A 20212-nucleotide genomic window follows, 5' to 3' on the forward strand; every position below is an offset into this window, starting at 1 on the left:
CTTAAAACCAGGCAAATGGAGGAATTTGCAGAGAGAAAAGGTGAGACTGTCAAAAACTGGGAAAATAATCGAAGAGTAGCTGTATTTTTCTTTAGCGTAACGTGACATAAAGCAGCTGGAAGCCGCCTCCATACCCCCCGCATCGTGTTTGGCAGCCGTGTCAAGCGTTGAAAAGCCGCTTTGCAATGTGTGACTAAAGCCTTGGGGACATTCCTGCACTTCTCCGAGTTAAAGTAATAAAATGATAATAGGACTGGTCTGTCCTTAGCATGATGTAGGCACCACGCTGACTTTGAGATGTCATGAGTTATTTACACGGCCTGATTTCAAGAAGTGGGAATTTGCAAATCTGATTTACAAACGGGGGTTAAAACTGTTCTTTCAGCGAGGAAAGCTGCACCACTGACTCCCCTGAGCATGCACAAACTTGTAATTTCTTGTCCTCGTTCAAGATGTGTCGCAGCTCCAAGGCTGAATAGCTGATCCTGGGCGAAATGTTAGCCTCTGTGCCTCTTGCATAAAAACAGTACTTAGGTTTTAGATTGCGAGAAGATTGAAGATTTAAGTAGTCGAAAATATTTATAATAGTGCCTGGCACAGAGAAAATATCTAGTGGATGTGTCTGTAGTATTTATTATATTATATTGAAATTGAGGGTAATGACACCGCCTTCATTTTATATCCCTGCCTAGTATAGGCCTAGTCCTACTACTCAATAAATGCTCACACAACACCCTATAATAAAGAAACTGATGTTAGTTTGCCCTACACTACAAGTATGATGCCATTGTTCTTTCCGTTCAAGCAAACTGTACTCACCTTGATTAAATTTGAATAATACTAGAATCATTTGTCTTTTTTTTTCTTTTCGTTTCTACCCGAGTGCTCCCACTCAGTACCTTTGAGTCTAATTCATGCTCAAACATTTTCTTCCATTTCACACCCTTTTCTCACATACTGCCAACAATTAGCATTAACTCCATTTTACCCAGAAAAAAAATTGAGGTTCAGAGAGACTTAGATTTTTAGATTACATTTTGAAAACATAAGATTTCAAACTTCTTCCATCACAGTTTTTTAATAGAATAAGTACTTTTTCAGTTGTGAAGTCATATATATTTTAAACAGCCAAAACTATTTGAGACCCCTCTTGCTGTGTGATTTTTTTATTAAAGATTTATTTATGCATACAAGAGCTGGGGTGCAGGCCAGACATGGGGGGGGGGGCAGGATGAGGGGATTCACCAGAGACTGTGGGGAACAGAACAGGCGGATTTACTGAAATACACTCCTGAGGGGTGCAGCAGACAAGACAGGAGAGGTCTGCTGCACCATGTGGGTCACCTCCCTGGCCAGGATCAAAGTCTTTTAAGTGTCATATCTGCATCTTACAGAATATCATCTGGCACACAGCAGGTGTTCAGTTCATGTTTGTTTTAAAATGATAGTATCCTTTAGATAAATTTCCCTTAAATCTTAAACCATTGGAATTTCCCCCTTTTTTTCAATTTAAATAGGTATCTTTCCTATAAATCATATCTATAAGATTCCTAGTCACTAAACTAATCTTGTTCAGAGTGCAAGATTACACTATTTCATGGTTTGATCTTAATTTTGTATTGTATTTACGTCATATTTCAGTCATGTCAAACATGACCATTTTTTACTGTTAAGATAATTTCCCCCTACAATGTTAGTATAGTCTCCAAAAATGTTCACACTCAGTAACACACTGAGCTTAAAATTTGGCTTTGTGTGTACTGGCAAATTAACCACTGGCTATGCAGAAAAAAAATTTTATGTGTATGTATATGCATGTAAGTAGATTATAAAATTTACTGATACATGTAGCATACAATTTATAAAAAATATAGTCTTTCATTGTAAATGAAGCAAACATTCTTATAATTCTTTTAAGTTACCAGGATTTTTTTTTAACTTTGCCACTTTTTTTTTTTAATTTATTTTTGCATAGAAGAATTGGGGTTTAGGCCAGAGGTGAGGGGGTGAAAGGATTCACCAGAGTGGGGAACAGAATCAGCAGATCAACTAAAATACACTGCTGAGGGGAGCAGCAGGCAAGCCAGGAGAGGTCTGCTGCACCATGTGGGTTTCTCCCTGGCCGGGGATCGGACTCATGCTGCAGTGGCTATGGCGAGCTTCATAGGTTGTGTCTTAACCCCTTGTGCCACCAGGGAGGCCCTAACTTGGGAGTTTTATTAGAAACTATTGATGTTCTCTTTGTTGTGCACAATTGTCTGTGGAGACGGCAGAACCCATTAAATCCCCTGGTGCCCCTCAGTCTTCCCACTAACAGATTCAGCTGTAGTTAAAGGGCATTTGATTAATTGTTGAAGACTAGACATGGATTAGATTGAGAAATATTTTTAAAACTCCTGGGGTCCCAATCTTAAGGGATACCCCAGGTTTTTGTGTTTTACCTCCTGGAATCCCATGGGTCTCACCATGAAGATTAGAGAAAAATCCTGTAATTCTTCCAGCAGGACGAGGGGAAAAGAAGCCATTCAGAAATTCGCCCATAGCAAACAAGCTATTTAACAGAACCAAACCAATGTGAGAGAAGGAAAATACCCAACTCCAGCCTCCTGTGAGGCTTCTTGTTTTTCCTGGGTGGGAGGGACGATGAAGCATTTGTGAAGGTCACAGCCCAGGGACACAGGCTCACTAAAGGACAGACGTGACTACAGAGAGCTTCCCCCCCCCCCCCACATTTTACCAACATCAGTAGGGCTCTATATAGAATAGCACAGGATTACAACTGAAAGAATTATAAAATCAGGCCCTATTTAAGGACTCAAGAAATAACAAGGGTGGCGGCGGGGGGGGGGGGGTGAGATGGACATCAACGGAAATTTTAGCCTGTGACACCAACAAAAAGTAAACACAGTGTAACCCCCAACCAATTCCTTTTACCCAATACATCATGTCTGACTTTGAACAAAAAAATTACAGTTGTGCTAAAAGGTAAAAAAAAATACAGTCTAAAGAGACAAAACCGGCATCAAAACCAGACTCATATACTGCAGAAATTTTGCAATTATCAAACTGGGAATTTAAAATAACTAACATGCTAATAGTAAAAGTGGACAACATGCAACAACAGAGTAGTAACATAAGCAAAGAGATAAAAATTCTAAAAAAGACTCAAAAAGAAGTGCTAGAAATCTAAAACACAGAAATGAAGAATGCCTTCGGTGGATTTTTCAGTAGACTGGACACAAGCAGGAAAATAATCAATGAGCTTGAAACTCTCACTAGAAAGTTCCCAAACTGAAAAGCACAGAAAAGAGTATAGGACATCCACGTACAATAAACTCATGAACATAAGTAGTAAAATAATTAGGAAGAGATGAGTTCTTAATGTTAGCTATTTTTAATATAATGTTCAGCTGTAAATTCAGATCATTTTAAATAATGGCTTATTAAAAGGAACAGCTTGCTAAGTTCCTGAAGATTTAAGAAGCAACTTTCAAAAGTCAATATAGGGGGCCTCCCTGGTGGTGCAGGGGTTTACGTTTCAGCACTGTCAAGCTGCCCCCTGCCAGGGAGCTGACCCACATAGCAACAGCAGACCTCTCCTGCCTGGCCTGCTGCTCCCCTCAGAAGTATATTTCAGTCAATCAAGTATATTTCAGTCAATCAGTTCCCCACTCTGTCTCTGGTGAATCCTCACACCCCCCACGCCTCTGACCTACACCCCAGCTTTTGTATGCATGAATAAATAAAATAATGACTCACTGGATGTGCCATATTCAGATTTAAATAGTTTGTTGAGGTTCTATCATATGCAGGGGAAATTTGCATATGTAGTTCCATTTCACTCTCATAGCTCTATGAAATAGATGTTACTGCCACCTTTTTTTTTTTTTTTTAAGATTTATTTATTCATACAAGCACTGGGTACAGTCAGAAGCATGGAAGGATGAGAGAATTCACCAGAGCCAGAGCAGGAAGCAGAACAGGCAGAAGGACGAAGAACACTGCTGAGCGGAGCAGTGGGTGGCAGGAGAGGTCTGCGCGCCATGTGGGACCCTTGCCGGTGGCCGGGGATGGAACAGGCACTGCAGAGGCTGCGGGCAGCTTCGCAGCCCAGCGCTCAACCACGGCGCCACCAGGGGAGGCCCACTGCCACCTTTTTAATTATAAAACAGGCTCTATTCAAAATCAGACACCTGGAATATGGCAAAACTAAGATTTGCACCCAGGTCACTGCTCTGTCCTCACTGCCTTCTGAAGCTTATGGTATTAATTAGACAATAAAAAGGGCACTGACACTTGAAACCTCCATTTTCCTGAAGTTATTTAGGCTAGTCCCACTCCAACTCCACAATGAAACCCCAAAATCTTGTGCCTATCAGAGAAAGGCAGTGTCAGTCATGGAAATTCTTCTGGACATTCCATGGTTACCGAACACAGTGTCCAGTGCCCCAGCCTGGACATTCCAGAAGAGGACAGGGAAGAATTGTGATGGCCTTCTTCAACTTATATCTATTGGGTTATCAAAATTTCTTTCACAACAAAAAAAGGAACACAACCGAAGAAACAAGTAAGGGAAATATAGAGGCGAGAATTAGAGGGGCTACTTCCTAGACATTTATTTTCTTACCTTGGGTTATAAAATTCCCCCCCCATGACTGTAAGCACACTAAGTTAAAATTATGGCGTTGGGAGAGTATCTTTCAGTTTCCTTCTGTCATTTAATATCTTTATTAAGTCATCCTTCTCCTGTCACTTAATAACCTTATTAAGACATCCAGTTTAATCAAATTAATGTATTGTTATTCATTCATTTGCTTATTATTTTCAAATAATAGCTAATTTTTTGGTTATATTTATTGAGGTAGTGTTGATTTACATCACAGTATGTGTCTTAGGGGTATAGTTTGCACCTCTACAAATGTATGTTATTTCACCATCACAAAAAGCCCCAGTGAGCCTCCATTGGACACCCTTTTCCCCTTTGCTAACACCCCACCACATTGTGCCCCTTCTGGTAGACTTAGTCATATGCCAAAGTGTTCTTTGTTTTCACTCTTCTGTTTTCACTCTTCCACTCTCCCTCCGCCTACCCTATCCTTCTGGATGCCTCATATTTATGATCAGCTTTCAAGGTTTGTCTTTGTCTTATGGTATGACTGTCCCTGCCTTCCTTTGGGTGCCATTTGATTGTGCAATTGTTTTCTATCCCTTTACTTTCAGTCTGTGTTTATCCTTGGACCTGATGTGTGTTTTCTGTATTCAGCATAAAGTTGGATTGGGTTTCCTGATCCAACTCGATGCACTGTGTCTTTTTATTGGTGAGTTCAGTCCATTTACATATAGAATGAGTATTGATAGGTGAAAGTTTGCTGCTGTCATTTTGTTCGTAGTTTTTTAATTGCTTGTTCAGTTTTTTGGTGGTTTTTCCTCCCTTTGGTTTAAATACTAAAACTCCTTTTATTTTTTTTGGAGGTGGGGTTTAGTAGTTGCAAACTCCCTAAGATCTGTCTGAGAACATCTTTATTTCTTCCTCATTTGTTTTTTTTTTTTTTTTTTTTTTTTTTAAAGATTTTTTTTTTTTTTTAATAGAGGCATGTTTTTATTTATTTATTTGTTTGTTTGTTTTGTTTATACATGCACTGGGTACAGTCAGAAGCACGGGAGGGTGAGAGAATTCACCAGAGCCAGAGCGGGGAGCAGAGCAGGCAGAAGGACCGAAGTACACTGCTGAGGGGAGCAGCGGGCGGCAGGAGAGGTCTGCGCGCCATGTGGGACCCTCCTCCGGTGGCTGGGGAGCAGCCGGGGATTGAACCAGTGCCACAGAGGCCGCGGGCAGCTTCGCAACCCAACGCTCAACCGCTGCGCCACCGGGGAGGCCCATATTTCTTCCTCATTTGAATGAGAGTTTTGCAGGATGGAGAGTATTCTTGGTTGGCAATTTCCATCTTGAAGTATTTTGAATGTTGCTCAAGTCTTTTCTTGGAGCATTTCCTCAGAGAAGTCTGATGTTAATCTAATGGGGTGACCTTATGTGTTATGTTTCTTCCCCCTTGCCAGCTTCATTATTGTTTTCTTTGTCTTAGACTCTTGGAAGTTTTACTACTGTATGTCGCACTGTAGGTTTCTTTTTGTTAGGTACCTTGGTGTTCATTTTGCTTCCTGTATTTGTGTGTTCATTTCCCTCTAAGTTTGGGAAGTTTTCTTCCATTATTTCTTTAGTGTTTCAGTTTCCTTCTCACTCTCCCTCTGGGATGATTCTTGTAGTTCCTTTCCTCATGGTATTGTCAAAAGGTAATTCTTGAAGTGTTTCTTCATTTTTTTCCTTTTTCTCTGTTTTTCTATTATGAATCTTTCCACATTTGCATCTTTGAGCGCACTGATATGTTCTTGCATTTTGCTTATTCTACTTTCTTGACTTTTTCCAGATTTTTTCATCTCAGCTGTTGAGCTTCTTACTTTTTTGCATTTTTTTAAAAGATTTATTTATTTATACGAGAACTGGGGTACAGGCCAGAGGCGCGAGAGGGTGAAAGAATTCACCAGAGCCAGAGCAGGGAGCAGAACAGGTAGACGGACCGAAGTACACTGCTGAGGGGAGCAGCGGGCGGCAGGAGAGGTCTGCTGTGCCTTTTTTGTCTACCTACACTTCAACCTGTTTTCCATGCTCAAATCAGCCACACTCTTTCCTGGACCCTCAGCTAGGATTTTAATAGCAACAATAAAAATGAACCTATTAATACTAATAATTTTTATTATTAGTATTAGTAAGAGGTAACACTCTTACTATAATGATAGTTTAAAGTTTTTTCTTTGAAGAGAAATAGGATTTTTTTCCCCCTCCTAGTACGTATGAATGTATTCATTTAAAAGGGTCCACCCAGGGCCTCCCCTGTGGCGCAGTGGTTGAGCGCTGGGCTGGGAAGCTGCCTCTGCAGCCCTGGTTCGATCCCTGGCCACTGGGTGAGGGTCCCACATGGCGCGCAGACCTCTCCTGCCGCCCGCTGCTCCCCTCAGCAGTGTGCTTCGGTCCTTCTGCCTGCTCTGCTCCCTGCTCTGGCTCTGGTGAATTCTCTCACCCTCCCACGCTTCTGACTGTACCCAGTGCTTGTATAAATAAATAAATAATCTTTAAAAAAATAAAAATAAATAAAAGGGTCCACCCCAGCTTTCCTCACTGTAGTCATGATGAAAACTCAAGAGGTGAGTCAGCACATGTAACCAAATATTCTGCTAGTCCCTGCCTCCTTCCTTCCTTTTCCTCCTAATAAAGAAACCAAAATAGAAAAAAAGAGAGGAAAATGGGGTGTGGAGAACATATTTGGCCTACCCTCAACTTTAGAAACTCGGTTTTCTCAGGTGCCCAAAGTTGTTCAGATGCAGGGGGCTAATACACACTAAATAAATTCAGAGTGCCTCAGTTTCCTCACCTGTAAATGGAGACAATAACATCTGCCTTAGGGATTTATTGTGGAGATTAAATGAAATGATATATGTAATACACCTATGACACAGCACATAAAACTGCACAACAGATCGAGGAAAGTTATGAATTATAATAGGCATGTTAATATTTACATACAGAATATATACCTTTCCCCTGACTGATACACCTTCATCCCCTTCTCAGCAATACTCGCCAGGATAAGGTACCTGCAAAGTAATTATTTTAATCATAAGATTCCTTAAGGGCAGCAAATGTTGATTGGCTTCAAAGGTCGCCTTCCAGTCCCTGAAAGATCGTGGTCAGCTACAGCTTCTCACAGAAGACCACCTTTGCCTAGTACTAGAACACTCATGTCTACCTAGCAGTAGATTCCTGCCCTCCCAGATTCACCCTAATCCTAATCCCAATCCTGGCTGCCCCTGCAGGTTCAGCCTGGCTTCCAGAGTTTGTTCACTTTATGCTCTGGTGTCTTGACTGCTGAGCTCTCCCTTCTCTGTCCTGCCCACAGTAGCATAGCCCTTTGGCTGAGTCTCACTACCTACTTTGAACACCCCCTTTCCTGTCTACTTCATACCTGGCCCAAGAATATCTCAGTCTTGATTTCAGACAAATTCCCCCGCCTTGTTATACAAAAACCCTAGGTCAAGGTAGACTTCACCTTGACACTTCTCTATACTCTGAGAATTGTCCACTGACAGGCATCTTCGGGGCAAATCAATGGGGGTAGGTTGTAAGAAGAGATTGTACTTGTTCTTGTCTTGAGACAAAAAACCTCACTCTGCCTAACTCCTCAGTGACTGCCTTCTAGACACAGACATGACGACTTACATGCTCTGCACATGCTAGCAGCCCCCACCCCCCAGTCCCCACCCCCCCTCCCCCCATACACACAGTTGCCTTGGGCATTCATCATCCCAGAGGAATTCAAACTCCGAGTTGCTCTTCCAGTCCCAAATGAATCTCTTTAAAGAAAGGCTCTATCTCAAGTCTTTGATAAAAGCTGAGCACATCGCACTTGAGTTCTCATTTTCTGGATCTGTCAGAGGATAAAAGGTGGCATCTCCCACCTTGGTTGGAATGTCCACTGCTCAATCTCCTTGGTCTCCTGGGCCTGTCCAAAGCTGGTTGTTGACGCACTGGTCAGGAGAGAGCTGGGGATGCCACCCTTAGAATCCAGCAGAGGGCACTATAGTTCTGACTTTACAGACAGAAGCGAGCAGGAGCAGCACAGATCAGCCAAGAACGAACCGGCCAAAGTCGTTCCAAATGGATAGACCCACTGAAGTTATAGAATGTATCTTGGAAACAACTTACGAGTTTTGTAGCTGCTCTAGACCACCATCTCCTATCACTGAAGCTAGAGCAGAGTGTACTCAAGCTATTTATACCTATCAGCTGACAAAGCCCAAAGTGGACCCAACAACAGGGTGGGTGACTGTCTGTGTTGCATCAAGCAGGCCACTTTTTCCACAGGGGTTCCGTCTCCACCCCCACCCCCACGTCCCCCGGGACTAGTTCAATCCACCAGCAGAGTATCCTACCAGGTTCTAATCCTACCTATCTGTTCCCACCTATGCTACCACAGGGAATGATACCCTACATTCCAGTCACCCTAGGGAGGCAGGGCTCTGCCTCTGAGTCTAAGTGAGGCTATCATATCTCCCACCCAACTCAGGTTGCTCCAGGGTAAGCAGACACTCCTGACAGGACCCCATCGACAGGGGACCCCATTAAGAATATTTATTCTGTCAATCCATGTTTTCCTTTAGTCCGGGCCTTTCCTAGAAGCCCTGATTCAATTACTTCAAGAGCCAGTTTAGTGTGGTGTTATGAGCATGAGTTCTGTAACAAAACTGCTTGGGTTAAACTCATATCTTTTCCATATGATAGTTATGTAATTTGGGGCAAATTACTGAACTCTGGGCCTCGGTTTTCCCATTTGCTAAGTAAGATAATAATAGTGCATATTTTATAGTTATGCCAAGCATATTCAGTAAGTAGCAGCTCTTTTATTGCTGTTATCTCTAAAAGATCTGAGTCGGCCATTTTATATCAGCCTTTGCAGCCAGCACTAAACCTCCCTGTTATCTTGTGCCCCATCTTACTTCCCCTCTGCTAAGAACCCCAAACGAGTGCACCACTTCAAGGAAAACATTTTTAGATGTGGAAGCAAAGGAACTCTGCAAAGTGTGCCGTGGGATTGGTCTAATTCCCTGGGTTCCTGCTCCAATCCACTTCCTTCCAAAGTACTGACAATTTCCTCATAATAGGGAAGACAATAAATGCAAGGTAGGCTTTAAAACACTTCAGCCAATTTCAATCTATCAACGCTCCAGCCAACTTCAAGGGATTAATGCCCAGCACCGGGTAATAACCTCCCAGACAGGAATAGTCTTCTTGTTTGTTTTTTATGTGCGGTCATACCACAGCCTTTTTCCTCAAGTTGATCTTGTATGAATTTCTAGTCAGTGTGGTATTACTCAGCTTGCGGCAACACCCACTTCAAGACAACTGCAACATGTATTAAATATTTTTTCACTATGTATTAAGCGTCTGTGACAGCCAAGCAGATACCCTAACCTGGAAGTCAGAATTCTGAGTGCTACTGAAGTAATCTATTCTAAAAATTCTGCAACCTGAAAACATGTGGTCAGTCAGTCACAGTTCCAACTCATGAGCAAGGGAGTAGATAACTAAGACCTTGTGACCACCTTGAAAGCCTAGAGTTCTGAGAAATCTGCAACATTAAATTGGGTAAGTGGAAGATCCACCCAAGTCCTTTTACACCACCCCAGATGTCCTTTCAAAGCATTAAATGTGATCTTTTGGCAACTCCCAACTTATGGCCCAGTTCAAAAAGAAGCTCTTTGGGATACTTGCTATTTATTTACCACCAAAAATCATATGAAGCTTATTAACTGGCTGGATGAAGAACCTCTCCAAAATAATGGATTCATCTACCTTGTCACAGTAGAGTTTGCTCATAAAGAACTCATTGCATTGCCTCCACCCAATAGTGCCCTTTCACGGTAATTTGGCATGACTCCCCACCTACCCCTTGCCACCTTTCACCCCAGGGGGCTTCTAAACCTTGGCAGATTGGGGAATTTATGGGTTTCCAAGATCATTTTCCAGCTTGCCAAACTGAAGCGAGGAGCATGGCAACTGGTGCTTGATTCAGAAGGAAGCCATGTAAGGGAGTGACACCGTCCGGCAGGCCTCCAAGCATGTGGTTAGCACTGGAAATCGAAATAATAGAAAACATCATTTGGTTGTACCCCAGAGGACAGTCTGAGGCTTCAGGGCCAGATAAAGAGCTCTGCTGTCATCTGTGTCCAGACCAATTTTTATCCCAGTTGAGGTCCTGTTGCCTGCTAGGAATATGCTCTTGCTCTTTTTCCTCAGTCTGCATCTACTTTGCTACAGACATCGTGCCACACCTACTTTGCTCAAAGTCAAACAACAAAATCAAGTGACAATGCTTCCCGGGAATGACCTCTCATTGCTGTGACTTATGATGAAGTACGAACCTAATTCAATCCAGGTTCCAGAACTCTATTCTGCTGCCTCTCCATGTCCTCAACTGTTGCGAGAGGATTCAAGCACTACCCCCCCTTTGGTGGTGTCATTATCTCAAAGAGTATTCAAGCTTTTTTCCATTGATGTGCAATAGTGAGAGAGGGGGGATCAAGATGGTGAATCAGTAGGGCCACGCCCAGAAGAAGAGGAAAAGTAGGAACTGGGGAAGAACTCAGGAACAGAAGTGGCATTCCCACTCTCCATCAGAGATGAGTCAAGGATCTTTCTAGAGAAAATGACAAATTTTGATATAGATTCTAACATGCCCAGGATTCTGAGATGCAAGTCAAATCTAGCCTATTTAAGCAGAGCATGAATTTATTAAAAAGAATATTGATGAGATTACATCACACTGAAAAGCTTCTGCACAGCCAAGAAAAAAGGAAATGAAAAGGCAACCTAAAATGGAGGAAAGTATTTGCAAACTATGTTGCTGATAAAGGGTTAATATCCAATTTAAAAATGGGGGGAAAAAACTGAATAGACATTTCTTCAAGGAAGACACAAAACTGATCAACAAGTATAGGAAAAGATGTTTCACACCACTAAATTATCAGGAAAATATAAATTAAATCCACCTCACACCTGTGTAAGTAGCCTAGTATTAAAAAAGAAAAGATAACAAGTCTTTTATGAGGACGGGGAGAAAAGGGAACTCTTCAGCACTGCTGATGGGAATATAAATTGGTGCACCACTTGGAAAATAGTATTATGAAGGTTCCTCAAAAACTTAAAAATAGAATTATCATATGATCCAGAAATCCCACTTCTAGGTATACACCCAAAGGAACTGAAATGTAGATATCAAAGAGATAACTATACTCCCATATTCATTGCAGTATTATTCACAATAGCCAAGACAAACAAGCAACATAAATGTCCATCAACATATGAATGGATAACGGAAATGCATATACAATGGAATATTATTCACCCGCTAAAAGGAAGGAAATCCTTCCATTTGCAACAGCATAGATGAATCTAGAAGAGAGAATGCTGAGTGAAATAAGCCAGACACAGGACAAATACTGCATGATACCACTTATATGAGGAATCGAAAGAAATCCATCTCATGGAAGCAGAGAAGAGAATGAGGATGCCAGAGGATGAGGGGAGTGAGAGGGAGGCTGGGAGGTGGCAGTCAGAGAACAAAGTTTCAGTTATACAACATGATTAAGTCCTAGAGAGCTATAAAGCCTACAGCCTACAGTTAATAGTAAATTATGTACTTAAAAATGTACTAGGGTTGATCTTACGTCAAATGTTCTTATCACAAAATAATAACAGTAAGTAAAGTGAGGGGGCAAGGGATGTGATAGACTTGTTTATGGCATAGATTGTGCTGATGGTTTCACAGATGTTTTATTTCAAAACATTTATTTATATATATTAAGTAAGTATATCAATTATAACTATCAGAGTTTTAAAAAAGAATATTGGGAAGCACATAAACATAGAAGTGTGGCTCTCCTGCCTGTGTGTGTCTGTGCAGGCGTCTCTTAAACCTACTACTTTAAAAAATGCAGCTCTTTCTGCCTGCTTGTCTGCGAGTGTGCTTTCCTTCCTACATAATAAACCTGTCCTTTTGGATATTAAAAACAAAGATGTAGAAGCAAGATAGAGCCCAAGCTTGGCAGATAGTAACCAGAAGCAATGTCCATAGTCATGCAGGCCCGCTTGGCTGTAGATGCTATGCTGTTCAGTGCTGTGGTGGGTACCCTGGCACCCAGGGTGCCGGGCCTTGAAACCAGAATTAGCTTCATTGCTACCACTTCCCAGCAACAGAAGAAAAAAAAAAACTTGACCCGGTCCCTTGCTTCTTTGCAACCTCATCTTTGCTTCAAATCTGGGGCAGATCTGTTTGATTGGCCTTACACAAAATTATTTGCCCAGGCCCTAGCTGCAAGAGAGGCAGGTTATCTTAATTGGTTCAGGCTGGTATAAGAATATACTGCAGACTGGGTGGCTCATTATAAACAAGAGAAATGCATTTCTTACAGTTCAGGAGGCTGGAAACCTGAGAAACATGTACCAGCAAGGTTTGGCAAGGGCCCTCTTCCAGGATGCAAACTTCTCTCTGTATCCTCACATGGCAGAGGTAGCAAGCAAGCACTCTCAGGCCTCTTTTATAAGGACATAATTCCATTCATGAGGGCTCTACCCTTGTGAGCTAATCATCTCCCAAAGGCCCCGTCTCCAAATACCATCACCTTGGACATTAAAATTTCAATGTGTGAATTTAGCGGGGACACAACCATTCAGACCATAGTACTAGGTAAGGAAGATCTAGTCTTTTCAGCCTATATAGTGAGATACAGGTTTTGCCTTTGAGAGGGTTTGCTAACCCCCATGCTAAGTCTATACTGCACTGCTCTACCCTTCTCTACATCACTTTTCTAGCCCCATCCACTGTTACTCTCTACTGTATTCAGCACTAATCAGGCTCAGAGTCAAAAGCAAGCTTCCTGAGACCTCTCTATTCTACCACACTGGCTATCCTGCTGCCCAAAATATTCTTCCTGATACGATGTCCCAGAAACTCCTACGTTTCCTCCAAAATTTAGCTCAAACATACTTTCCCTATTAAACCAATTGAAGTTTTTAAATATGCCAATCCCAGGAGTGTCCATCCTGATAAGGGGCCTTTTTCACCTGCACTAAACCTAAGTATCTGTCAATACCCTGATTCCAGCAGGAGGCCACTCAGAATCCAGGAGTCAGGGAGGAGCAGAGTAATGCAGGAGGACTTGTGATTCTTTTGTGTCACAGGCATTGTGATTTCACACTTGAGAACCTGAGAATGAGTAGCTAGGAGAGATCCCTGACAGGTGCCTGGTTGGCATGGAGATAAGGGAATCAGAAAATCAAATTGTCCCATTTGCCAAGTGCTTAGAGTAAGTTGGCTCTCATTTCAGGCCAGAAGGAATCGGTGCCCACCAGGCTGCCACCGATTATCTCAGCAGATGGGAATTACTCTGTGCATCAGAATAGCCACACAAAGTACCGTGAAGCTGTGCAGAAGGTGTTGTTAAAGACATGTAAGTATCTTGGAGTAGGTACCATTTGAAGGGCAGAAGGATCTCAGATATGTCTGAGTTCTTAAAAAATGACTGGGTGTGCAGGCACAGGGGCATAAAAAGAGCCAAGAAGAGAGACTAAGAAGAGGAGAAAGTAGGTGCGCATAATAAAATAATAGTTGAGTCACACTTGGAAGCAGAAGACCCGGGTTTAAGTCCTAGTTCTGCCTCTTTTGAATCTCTTAACCTTGGGTACTCACTTATCCTTTCTTCTTTTTCATTCATTTAAAAAAAAAAATGCCTACCCTACTAAGCTTAAAGAATTGCTGTAAGGATCAAATCAAAATTGACAATTTAGGAAAATACTTTGCATATTATGTGCTATGCCTGTGAGAAGTGGTAGAACAAGTACTAGCTCTGGAATCTGATTGAACTGAATTTAAACGCCAAACAAGTTGTATAACCTTGGGTAAGTTCCTTTTAGCACTTAACCCCTCTGATCCACCTGAAAATGGTAATACTATCGCACTGTTGTGGAAGTTAGAGAAAATGTACATTTTTTTTTTAAAGATTTATTTATTTATGCATACAAGAGCTGGGGTACAGGTGCGGGGAGTTGAGAGGACTCATCAGAGACAGAGTGGGGAACAGAACAGGAAGAGTGACTGAAATACACTGCTGAGGGGAGCAGCAGGTGAGTCAAGAGAGGTCGGCTGTGCCATGGGGGTTGCTCCCTGGCCGGGGATGGAACTCGTGCTGCAGTGGCTATGAATAGCTTCATAGGTTGCGTCTTAACCCCTGCGCCACGAGGGAGACCCCGAGAAAATGTACATTTAAAAAAGCACCTAGGACAAATAATTGACACATGTGATAACTTCTGAGAATCTCCGGGAATATTTTTAGGTAAACAAAGCTGACCCCAAAAAGATCACATAGTATATGTGATTTATATAACATTCTTAACATGACGAAACTACAGAAATGAAAAACAAAGTGTTGATTGCCAAAGGGGAGGGGATTTAGCTATAAAAGGGCAAATCCAGGATGATGTGGTGATGAAACTGTTCTGTATCAATATGTTCCTGTCCTGGTTGTAATGCAGTGCTAGCATTTTGCAAGATGTACCACTGGGGGTGGGGGTGGGGGGTTGGGTAAAGAGTTCACAGATCTCTCCAATCATTTTCTTGTAATAACTATATGTGAATCTATAAATATCTCAAAATTAAAGTTTAATTTAAAAAGCTAACAGGGGCTTCCTTAGTGGCCTAGGAGTTAAGTCTCAGCACTATCACCGCTATGGCCTGAGTTTGATCCCTGGCCAGGGAGCTGACCCACAAATAGTACAGCAGACCTCTCCCATCTCACCCTCTGCTCCCCTCAGCAGTGTAGTAAATCCGCCTGTTCTGCTCACTCTGTCCCTGGTAAATCCTCTCACCTCCAGCCCCCACCCCTGTACCTCTGACCTACACCTTAGTTCTTCTATGCAAAAATTTAAAAAAAAGTGAAAAATAAATAAAAAGCTAAAATACTTTCAGAAATTTTCAAATATGCATGAAGAAAAGTAACTAGAATTTATTTCTAATAGTAAAACTTTTTAAAAGCTTATTATCAATTAATAGGAAAACATCTGCTCAATGGAATATTAATTTTTTTAAACAACTATAAAAGATGAGGTAGCCAGATTATAACTCTACATTTCAAAAAAACCCACAAGTTTAATACACTGGTATATCCAAATACAAAGATAAATCTAGATGATATTATTTCAAAAATTTTAAAACACCTAATACAACATTTAGAACTGCATAGGCACTTAATAAATTATATCAATCAGTAGTATGTAAACACAAGGTGTTATCATTGTTTTAGAGAATTACCTGGAATGAGCAAAAAGAAGGATTTGTTTTGGAAAGGAGGGGAAAGGGTTAAAAAAAAAAAAAAACCACAGTGGCCCCATCTTGCACATTTCCCAAGTGGGCTGAGCACTTGTTTTTCTACCATCTTGGTATTTGGAGATGGCGTTCATAGAGATGGGCTGACTGGCACCGGGGAGAACCAAGACTGACTTAAGTGACCGTGAAGGGCGTGAGGTGCTGGAATCCGGAAGCGAGGCTGGGTGTGGTGCCCGAGTTCTCAGGACTGCTCGGCACCTGGTCAGACCCAGTCGCCAGGCTGGGTGGCTGGTGCCCTGAAGCACAAAGGGAGCAGACAACTCTCACAAGAAATGGAGTAACTGCCTTCCTCCCAACCATTCAGTTCCCAATCAGGTCTTCAAAGTCCCCTTGACTGATGCTCAGAACTTCAGCTTCTGGCGGTCCCATGATCCAGGAGTGCGCCCGGAGAAGGCCATGCCGTGGATCCAGAGCCCCCGACACAGCCTCATCAAAAGCCCAATGACCAGGTCAGCCTGGGAGAGGTGAGGGCAGGGAGATGAAGTATTCCTGCCCCTCACTTAAATCCTTAGAGACTTTCATCTTTACCCCGAGTCAGGGGCCAGGGAAAGCTAGCCCCACAATCTGGGCGGTGGCGTCATTCAAATTTGTCTGTCTTGGCGTCTCACCTTCTGGGTATGGCTTCTGAGCAGACGTGAGAGAAGCGTCGAAGCATTCCTGTGGGGGTCCCGGGTTGTTTCCAGTTCCTTCCGCTCCCCTGCAACCACCGTCCACAGGCACGGGCCCTACTGCCTCAAACACCTGCCCATTCTGCCCTGAGGCAGCCTCTGGAGCGGTTTAGGATGGATAAAGACACACACACGCTCACACACTCCCACTCCCACACAGGCACTCCAGCCTGGCCAGGCTCAATCTGAGACTGACCCTCTTTTCCAGGTTTATGGATCACGCCATTCTCAATGACAGACTCTTCAGCCTGTACTGAGCCTGCCAGAGCTCCAGAAGCCCAGCATGGACTCTGCAAGCACAGAGGGGAAAGAGGAGGGGAAGGGTGTCCTGGTTCAGCTGACAAATTGGGGGCAGAGAATGGGAAAGGCAGAGTAAACAGATTGGACTAAAAGTCACCGTGTGCACTGGAAGTGAGGGGGAGGGAAGCCATTCCAACGTGCAAATTCCTGTGAGCTCAGGGGTGTAAAAGATTCATGAAGGAGCCAGAACTTGGGGTTTGGTTGGGCAGGGCCAGAGCACTAGAAAAACTACCACAGGGGTCTTAACTTCACGCATGGCAGGAACCAGAGCAACAAATACGGGCACACGCACCAATGGCCGTTGTGAACTGAAGAGCTAGAAAAATTCTCTGAAGATACCGCGGCTTTACCTCGGCAGAGGAAAAACCAAAGGAGAGCTCTGGCCACAGCCAAGACAGGTGCGCAGCTGCCCCCTGCATCAGGACCTGCCACTCTCACAACCCGGGGCCCAGAACAACTGCACCGAACAGGAAATTTTACAAAGAGTCTGATTTTATTGATACTTAAATATATTAAATATTTCACTGAAATACATGGTACACCACCCTCCCCCCCCCCAGTGGTTACATTATAAAATCAAAATCCAGGGGCCTCCCGTCCACTGACGTCCCCCCCAACTGAGGAGGAAGGGTGCAGTGGGAGCCCAGGGGAACGGCGTGGCTGGCACTGTGGTATAGGGAGTCAGGGTGCAGACAGGCACCTCCCACTGGCAAGTAGCAAAGACGAGTCCACCCAAGGCTGAGGTCTTCCCACTCCGGGCCACTTCTATTTTCACCCCCATTCCAGGGCTCCCGGCGGTCCCTTCCTATCTGGAGATATGGCTATAGGAAGGGAGTGGATTTTCTGGCTAGACCCACTAGTCTTTTCCTCTTTTCCTGCCTTGGCTAGTAAAGTGCCTGATGGCCCATTTGGTTGATTCACGGGGATCCCACAGGGTGGGCAGTGTCAGGAACCAGGCTTCTCCAGGAGCGAGATCGGGAAGGGCAAGAGTGGCACCTGCCCTTTCCATGCCCCAGCCCTGTCACCCTCTCTCCCCACCTCTCTCCTCACCTCCAAGATAAAGCGATCTTCAAGCACAATTCAGGCTAATGCCTCTGGCTTAAGTAGGTACAAACAGAGAAACCAAAGTACCAACTAATTCAGGTCAGAGGGAAGGTTACGGGACAGGGGTGCAAGGAAGGCAGGGACAGAAGGGAACCCAGAGTCCAGCTTCCTGACCCTCTGGCCAGCCCACGGGCTTCATGGAGATTGGAGAGCCAGGAACACACGAGAGCCAGGCTAACAGCGGGGGAAGGCCTAGTTTCAGGGTCCCCTGCCACGCTCCCTAGTACCGAGTAAGTGGGTCCTCAGAGGGATCCCATGCTACCCCAGTCCCAAAGCTCAGCACGTCCCAGAACACAAGCTGGGGATCCCAGGAAATTCCTGAGTTTCTGCCCACCAAACCCCAGACAGTTCAAGTGCGTGGAGCACTGGGGCTCAAGCAGGCCCCCGGGTCCCTGCTCCAGGCAGGGAGACAGTCATGCTGCACACATGGCCCCCAAATGGCACTTAGGGATTTGGCACAAAAAGGACTCCTCTCCCCAGAGCCACCCTCCTGTTGCCACACCCCATCCTATTCCTGTGCATCCCTTGAAATAGGAAACCCTATTCCCAGAAGACAGAGGCCCACAGGAGAGAAGCAACCTGGGGTGGAGAGCTGAGGAGCAAGAGCACAAGGGCACACACCCCTGCAGGACAGACACGCACACAAAGACTGACACGCACGCACAGTTACACAGACAAACAGGCCTCCCACACCAGAGGCTTGGGAGGACAAGATTGGGATCAGGGTCATCTTCTTCCCAGCCCTGATTTTTTTTCTATTTGGCAATAGAAGGGGTAAAGATGCTCTGTGGCCCCTGGCGAAGAGACAGCGAGAGTGTGGTGGGGCCCTTGGATCAGAGTCTGGCACCAGCGCCCTCCCTAGCCAGTCCACTCTCTTTGGCACCTGCAGGTGACCTTCCAGCTCCTGGTCTGACATCCCCGCACACATGCTTTTCATCTGGTTGAACATTTTCACAGTACCAGTGAGGCCAGATGCCCCTTTCCCTGGAAAGATGCAGGAACTGGAGCTGAATCTGAGCTGTCAGAAGTCCCGTTGTTCCCCTTTGGGGACAGATCGTGGGACTAGGATTTGGCAAATGGAAACATTCCTCTGAAAAATCAGCAGAACTGGGCCCCCAGAGCATCTCCCTCCTCGGCCTAGGAGGAAGACCAGGCTGGGTGGTGGGTACCAGAACTGGTGCTGGGGATGCAGGCACAGCAAAGACAAGCACAGGGTAGGCACTCCTCCTGCCTGCCCCAGTCTTCGTACAAAATATTCCCAGGAAAAAGAGGGAAAGGAAGGGCCCACCCTGCGCCTGCTGCAGACAGGCAGGGGAAGGGTAGGCAAGGCAAGCTGCCATTTTAATCTTCAGGCAGGAGGGCGCGCTCTGCCTCTGCTGCCGCCCCATCCCCTGTTCCCGAAAGCTGGAAGAAAGGCAAGGGGCAACTCTAACCCAGTTTAAAAGTCACTTGCATAATCCTCTTGGTATTCCCTCATTCACCAGCCTGAGGGCAGACGAGCAGGGTCCAAGCACAGCCTGCTGGGGTATTCCCTTTTGTGGTCCGCAGGCTCTGGCGGCTCAGTGACCCCTGCCACGGCTCCACCAGCGAGCACAGAATCCGCTCAAATGCTCACCGAGGTCTCTTCAGCTGAATTTGCAGGTGGGTCCTGCTAACTGCTAGGGCCCCCATTGAGGAAGTAGGTGGTCATCTCTCCCTTGCCCTTCACCTTGACCACCCCTCGACACTCCAGCTGGTAGCCCTTGGCAGCTAGAACCTGGTACAGGTCCGTGGTCACCTGGGGGTGGGGGTGGGGGGGAGCCTGCTTAGCCTGGGGTCCTTCCTGCTGCATTTGCAGGGGCCCAGGGGTTCTCTAGTCAGACTAGCTGGCTCCACAACCCCGCCCCACCAACCCCAGAACACGGCCCAGTCCTGGCTGACTGACAGAGAGAAACCTCTCAATCCAAACCCCGCCCAGGCTCTGCTCACATCCCCCTCACCTGGATGCGGTCAGGGACACCTGTGCTGTCCATCCGGCTAGAGACATTCACTGTGTTCCCCCAGATGTCATACTGCGGCTTCCGAGCCCCGATGACGCCTGCCACGACGGGGCCCATGTTCAGCCCTGTGGTAGAGACAGCAGCAAGAAATTAAGGCTAATGGGCGCTC

At 44.7% G+C, this 20212-nt stretch overlaps 2 protein-coding genes across 8 annotated transcripts in view; one reads left to right on the top strand and one right to left on the bottom strand.

Annotated features, from left to right (window-relative positions):
* On the top strand, nucleotides 1-17469 carry TEX49 (testis expressed 49). 2 transcript variants are annotated; one of them, XM_037514653.2, is made up of 4 exons: nucleotides 1-40; nucleotides 13939-14061; nucleotides 16297-16441; nucleotides 16869-17468. In XM_037514653.2, exons 1-4 carry the CDS (start codon nucleotides 16-18, stop codon nucleotides 16915-16917), a joined length of 342 nt encoding a protein of 113 aa, XP_037370550.1. In that variant the 5' UTR covers nucleotides 1-15; the 3' UTR covers nucleotides 16918-17468. The 2 variants fall into 2 exon arrangements, with proteins under 2 accessions (XP_037370550.1, XP_037370549.1); XM_037514652.2 differs by lacking the exon at nucleotides 1-40 and adding an exon at nucleotides 4446-4567 and having other exon boundaries at nucleotides 16869-17469.
* ADCY6 (adenylate cyclase 6) overlaps nucleotides 15846-20212 on the bottom strand; it is a 22081-nt gene continuing 17714 nt past the window's right edge. For all 6 annotated transcript variants that reach the window (XM_037514660.2, XM_037514655.2, XM_037514661.2 and 3 more), the window contains 2 exons: nucleotides 20044-20168; nucleotides 15846-19841 (listed from right to left, as the gene is read on the bottom strand). In XM_037514660.2, coding sequence (XP_037370557.1) covers nucleotides 19716-19841; nucleotides 20044-20168 — 251 coding nt within the window. In that variant the 3' untranslated portion in view covers nucleotides 15846-19715. The remainder of the gene's footprint in view (nucleotides 19842-20043; nucleotides 20169-20212) is intronic.

Source organism: Talpa occidentalis, unplaced genomic scaffold (assembly GCF_014898055.3).
Source record: "Talpa occidentalis isolate TD23 unplaced genomic scaffold, MPIMG_talOcc4v2.1 talOcc4.16, whole genome shotgun sequence".
Classification (NCBI taxonomy): domain Eukaryota; kingdom Metazoa; phylum Chordata; class Mammalia; order Eulipotyphla; family Talpidae; genus Talpa; species Talpa occidentalis.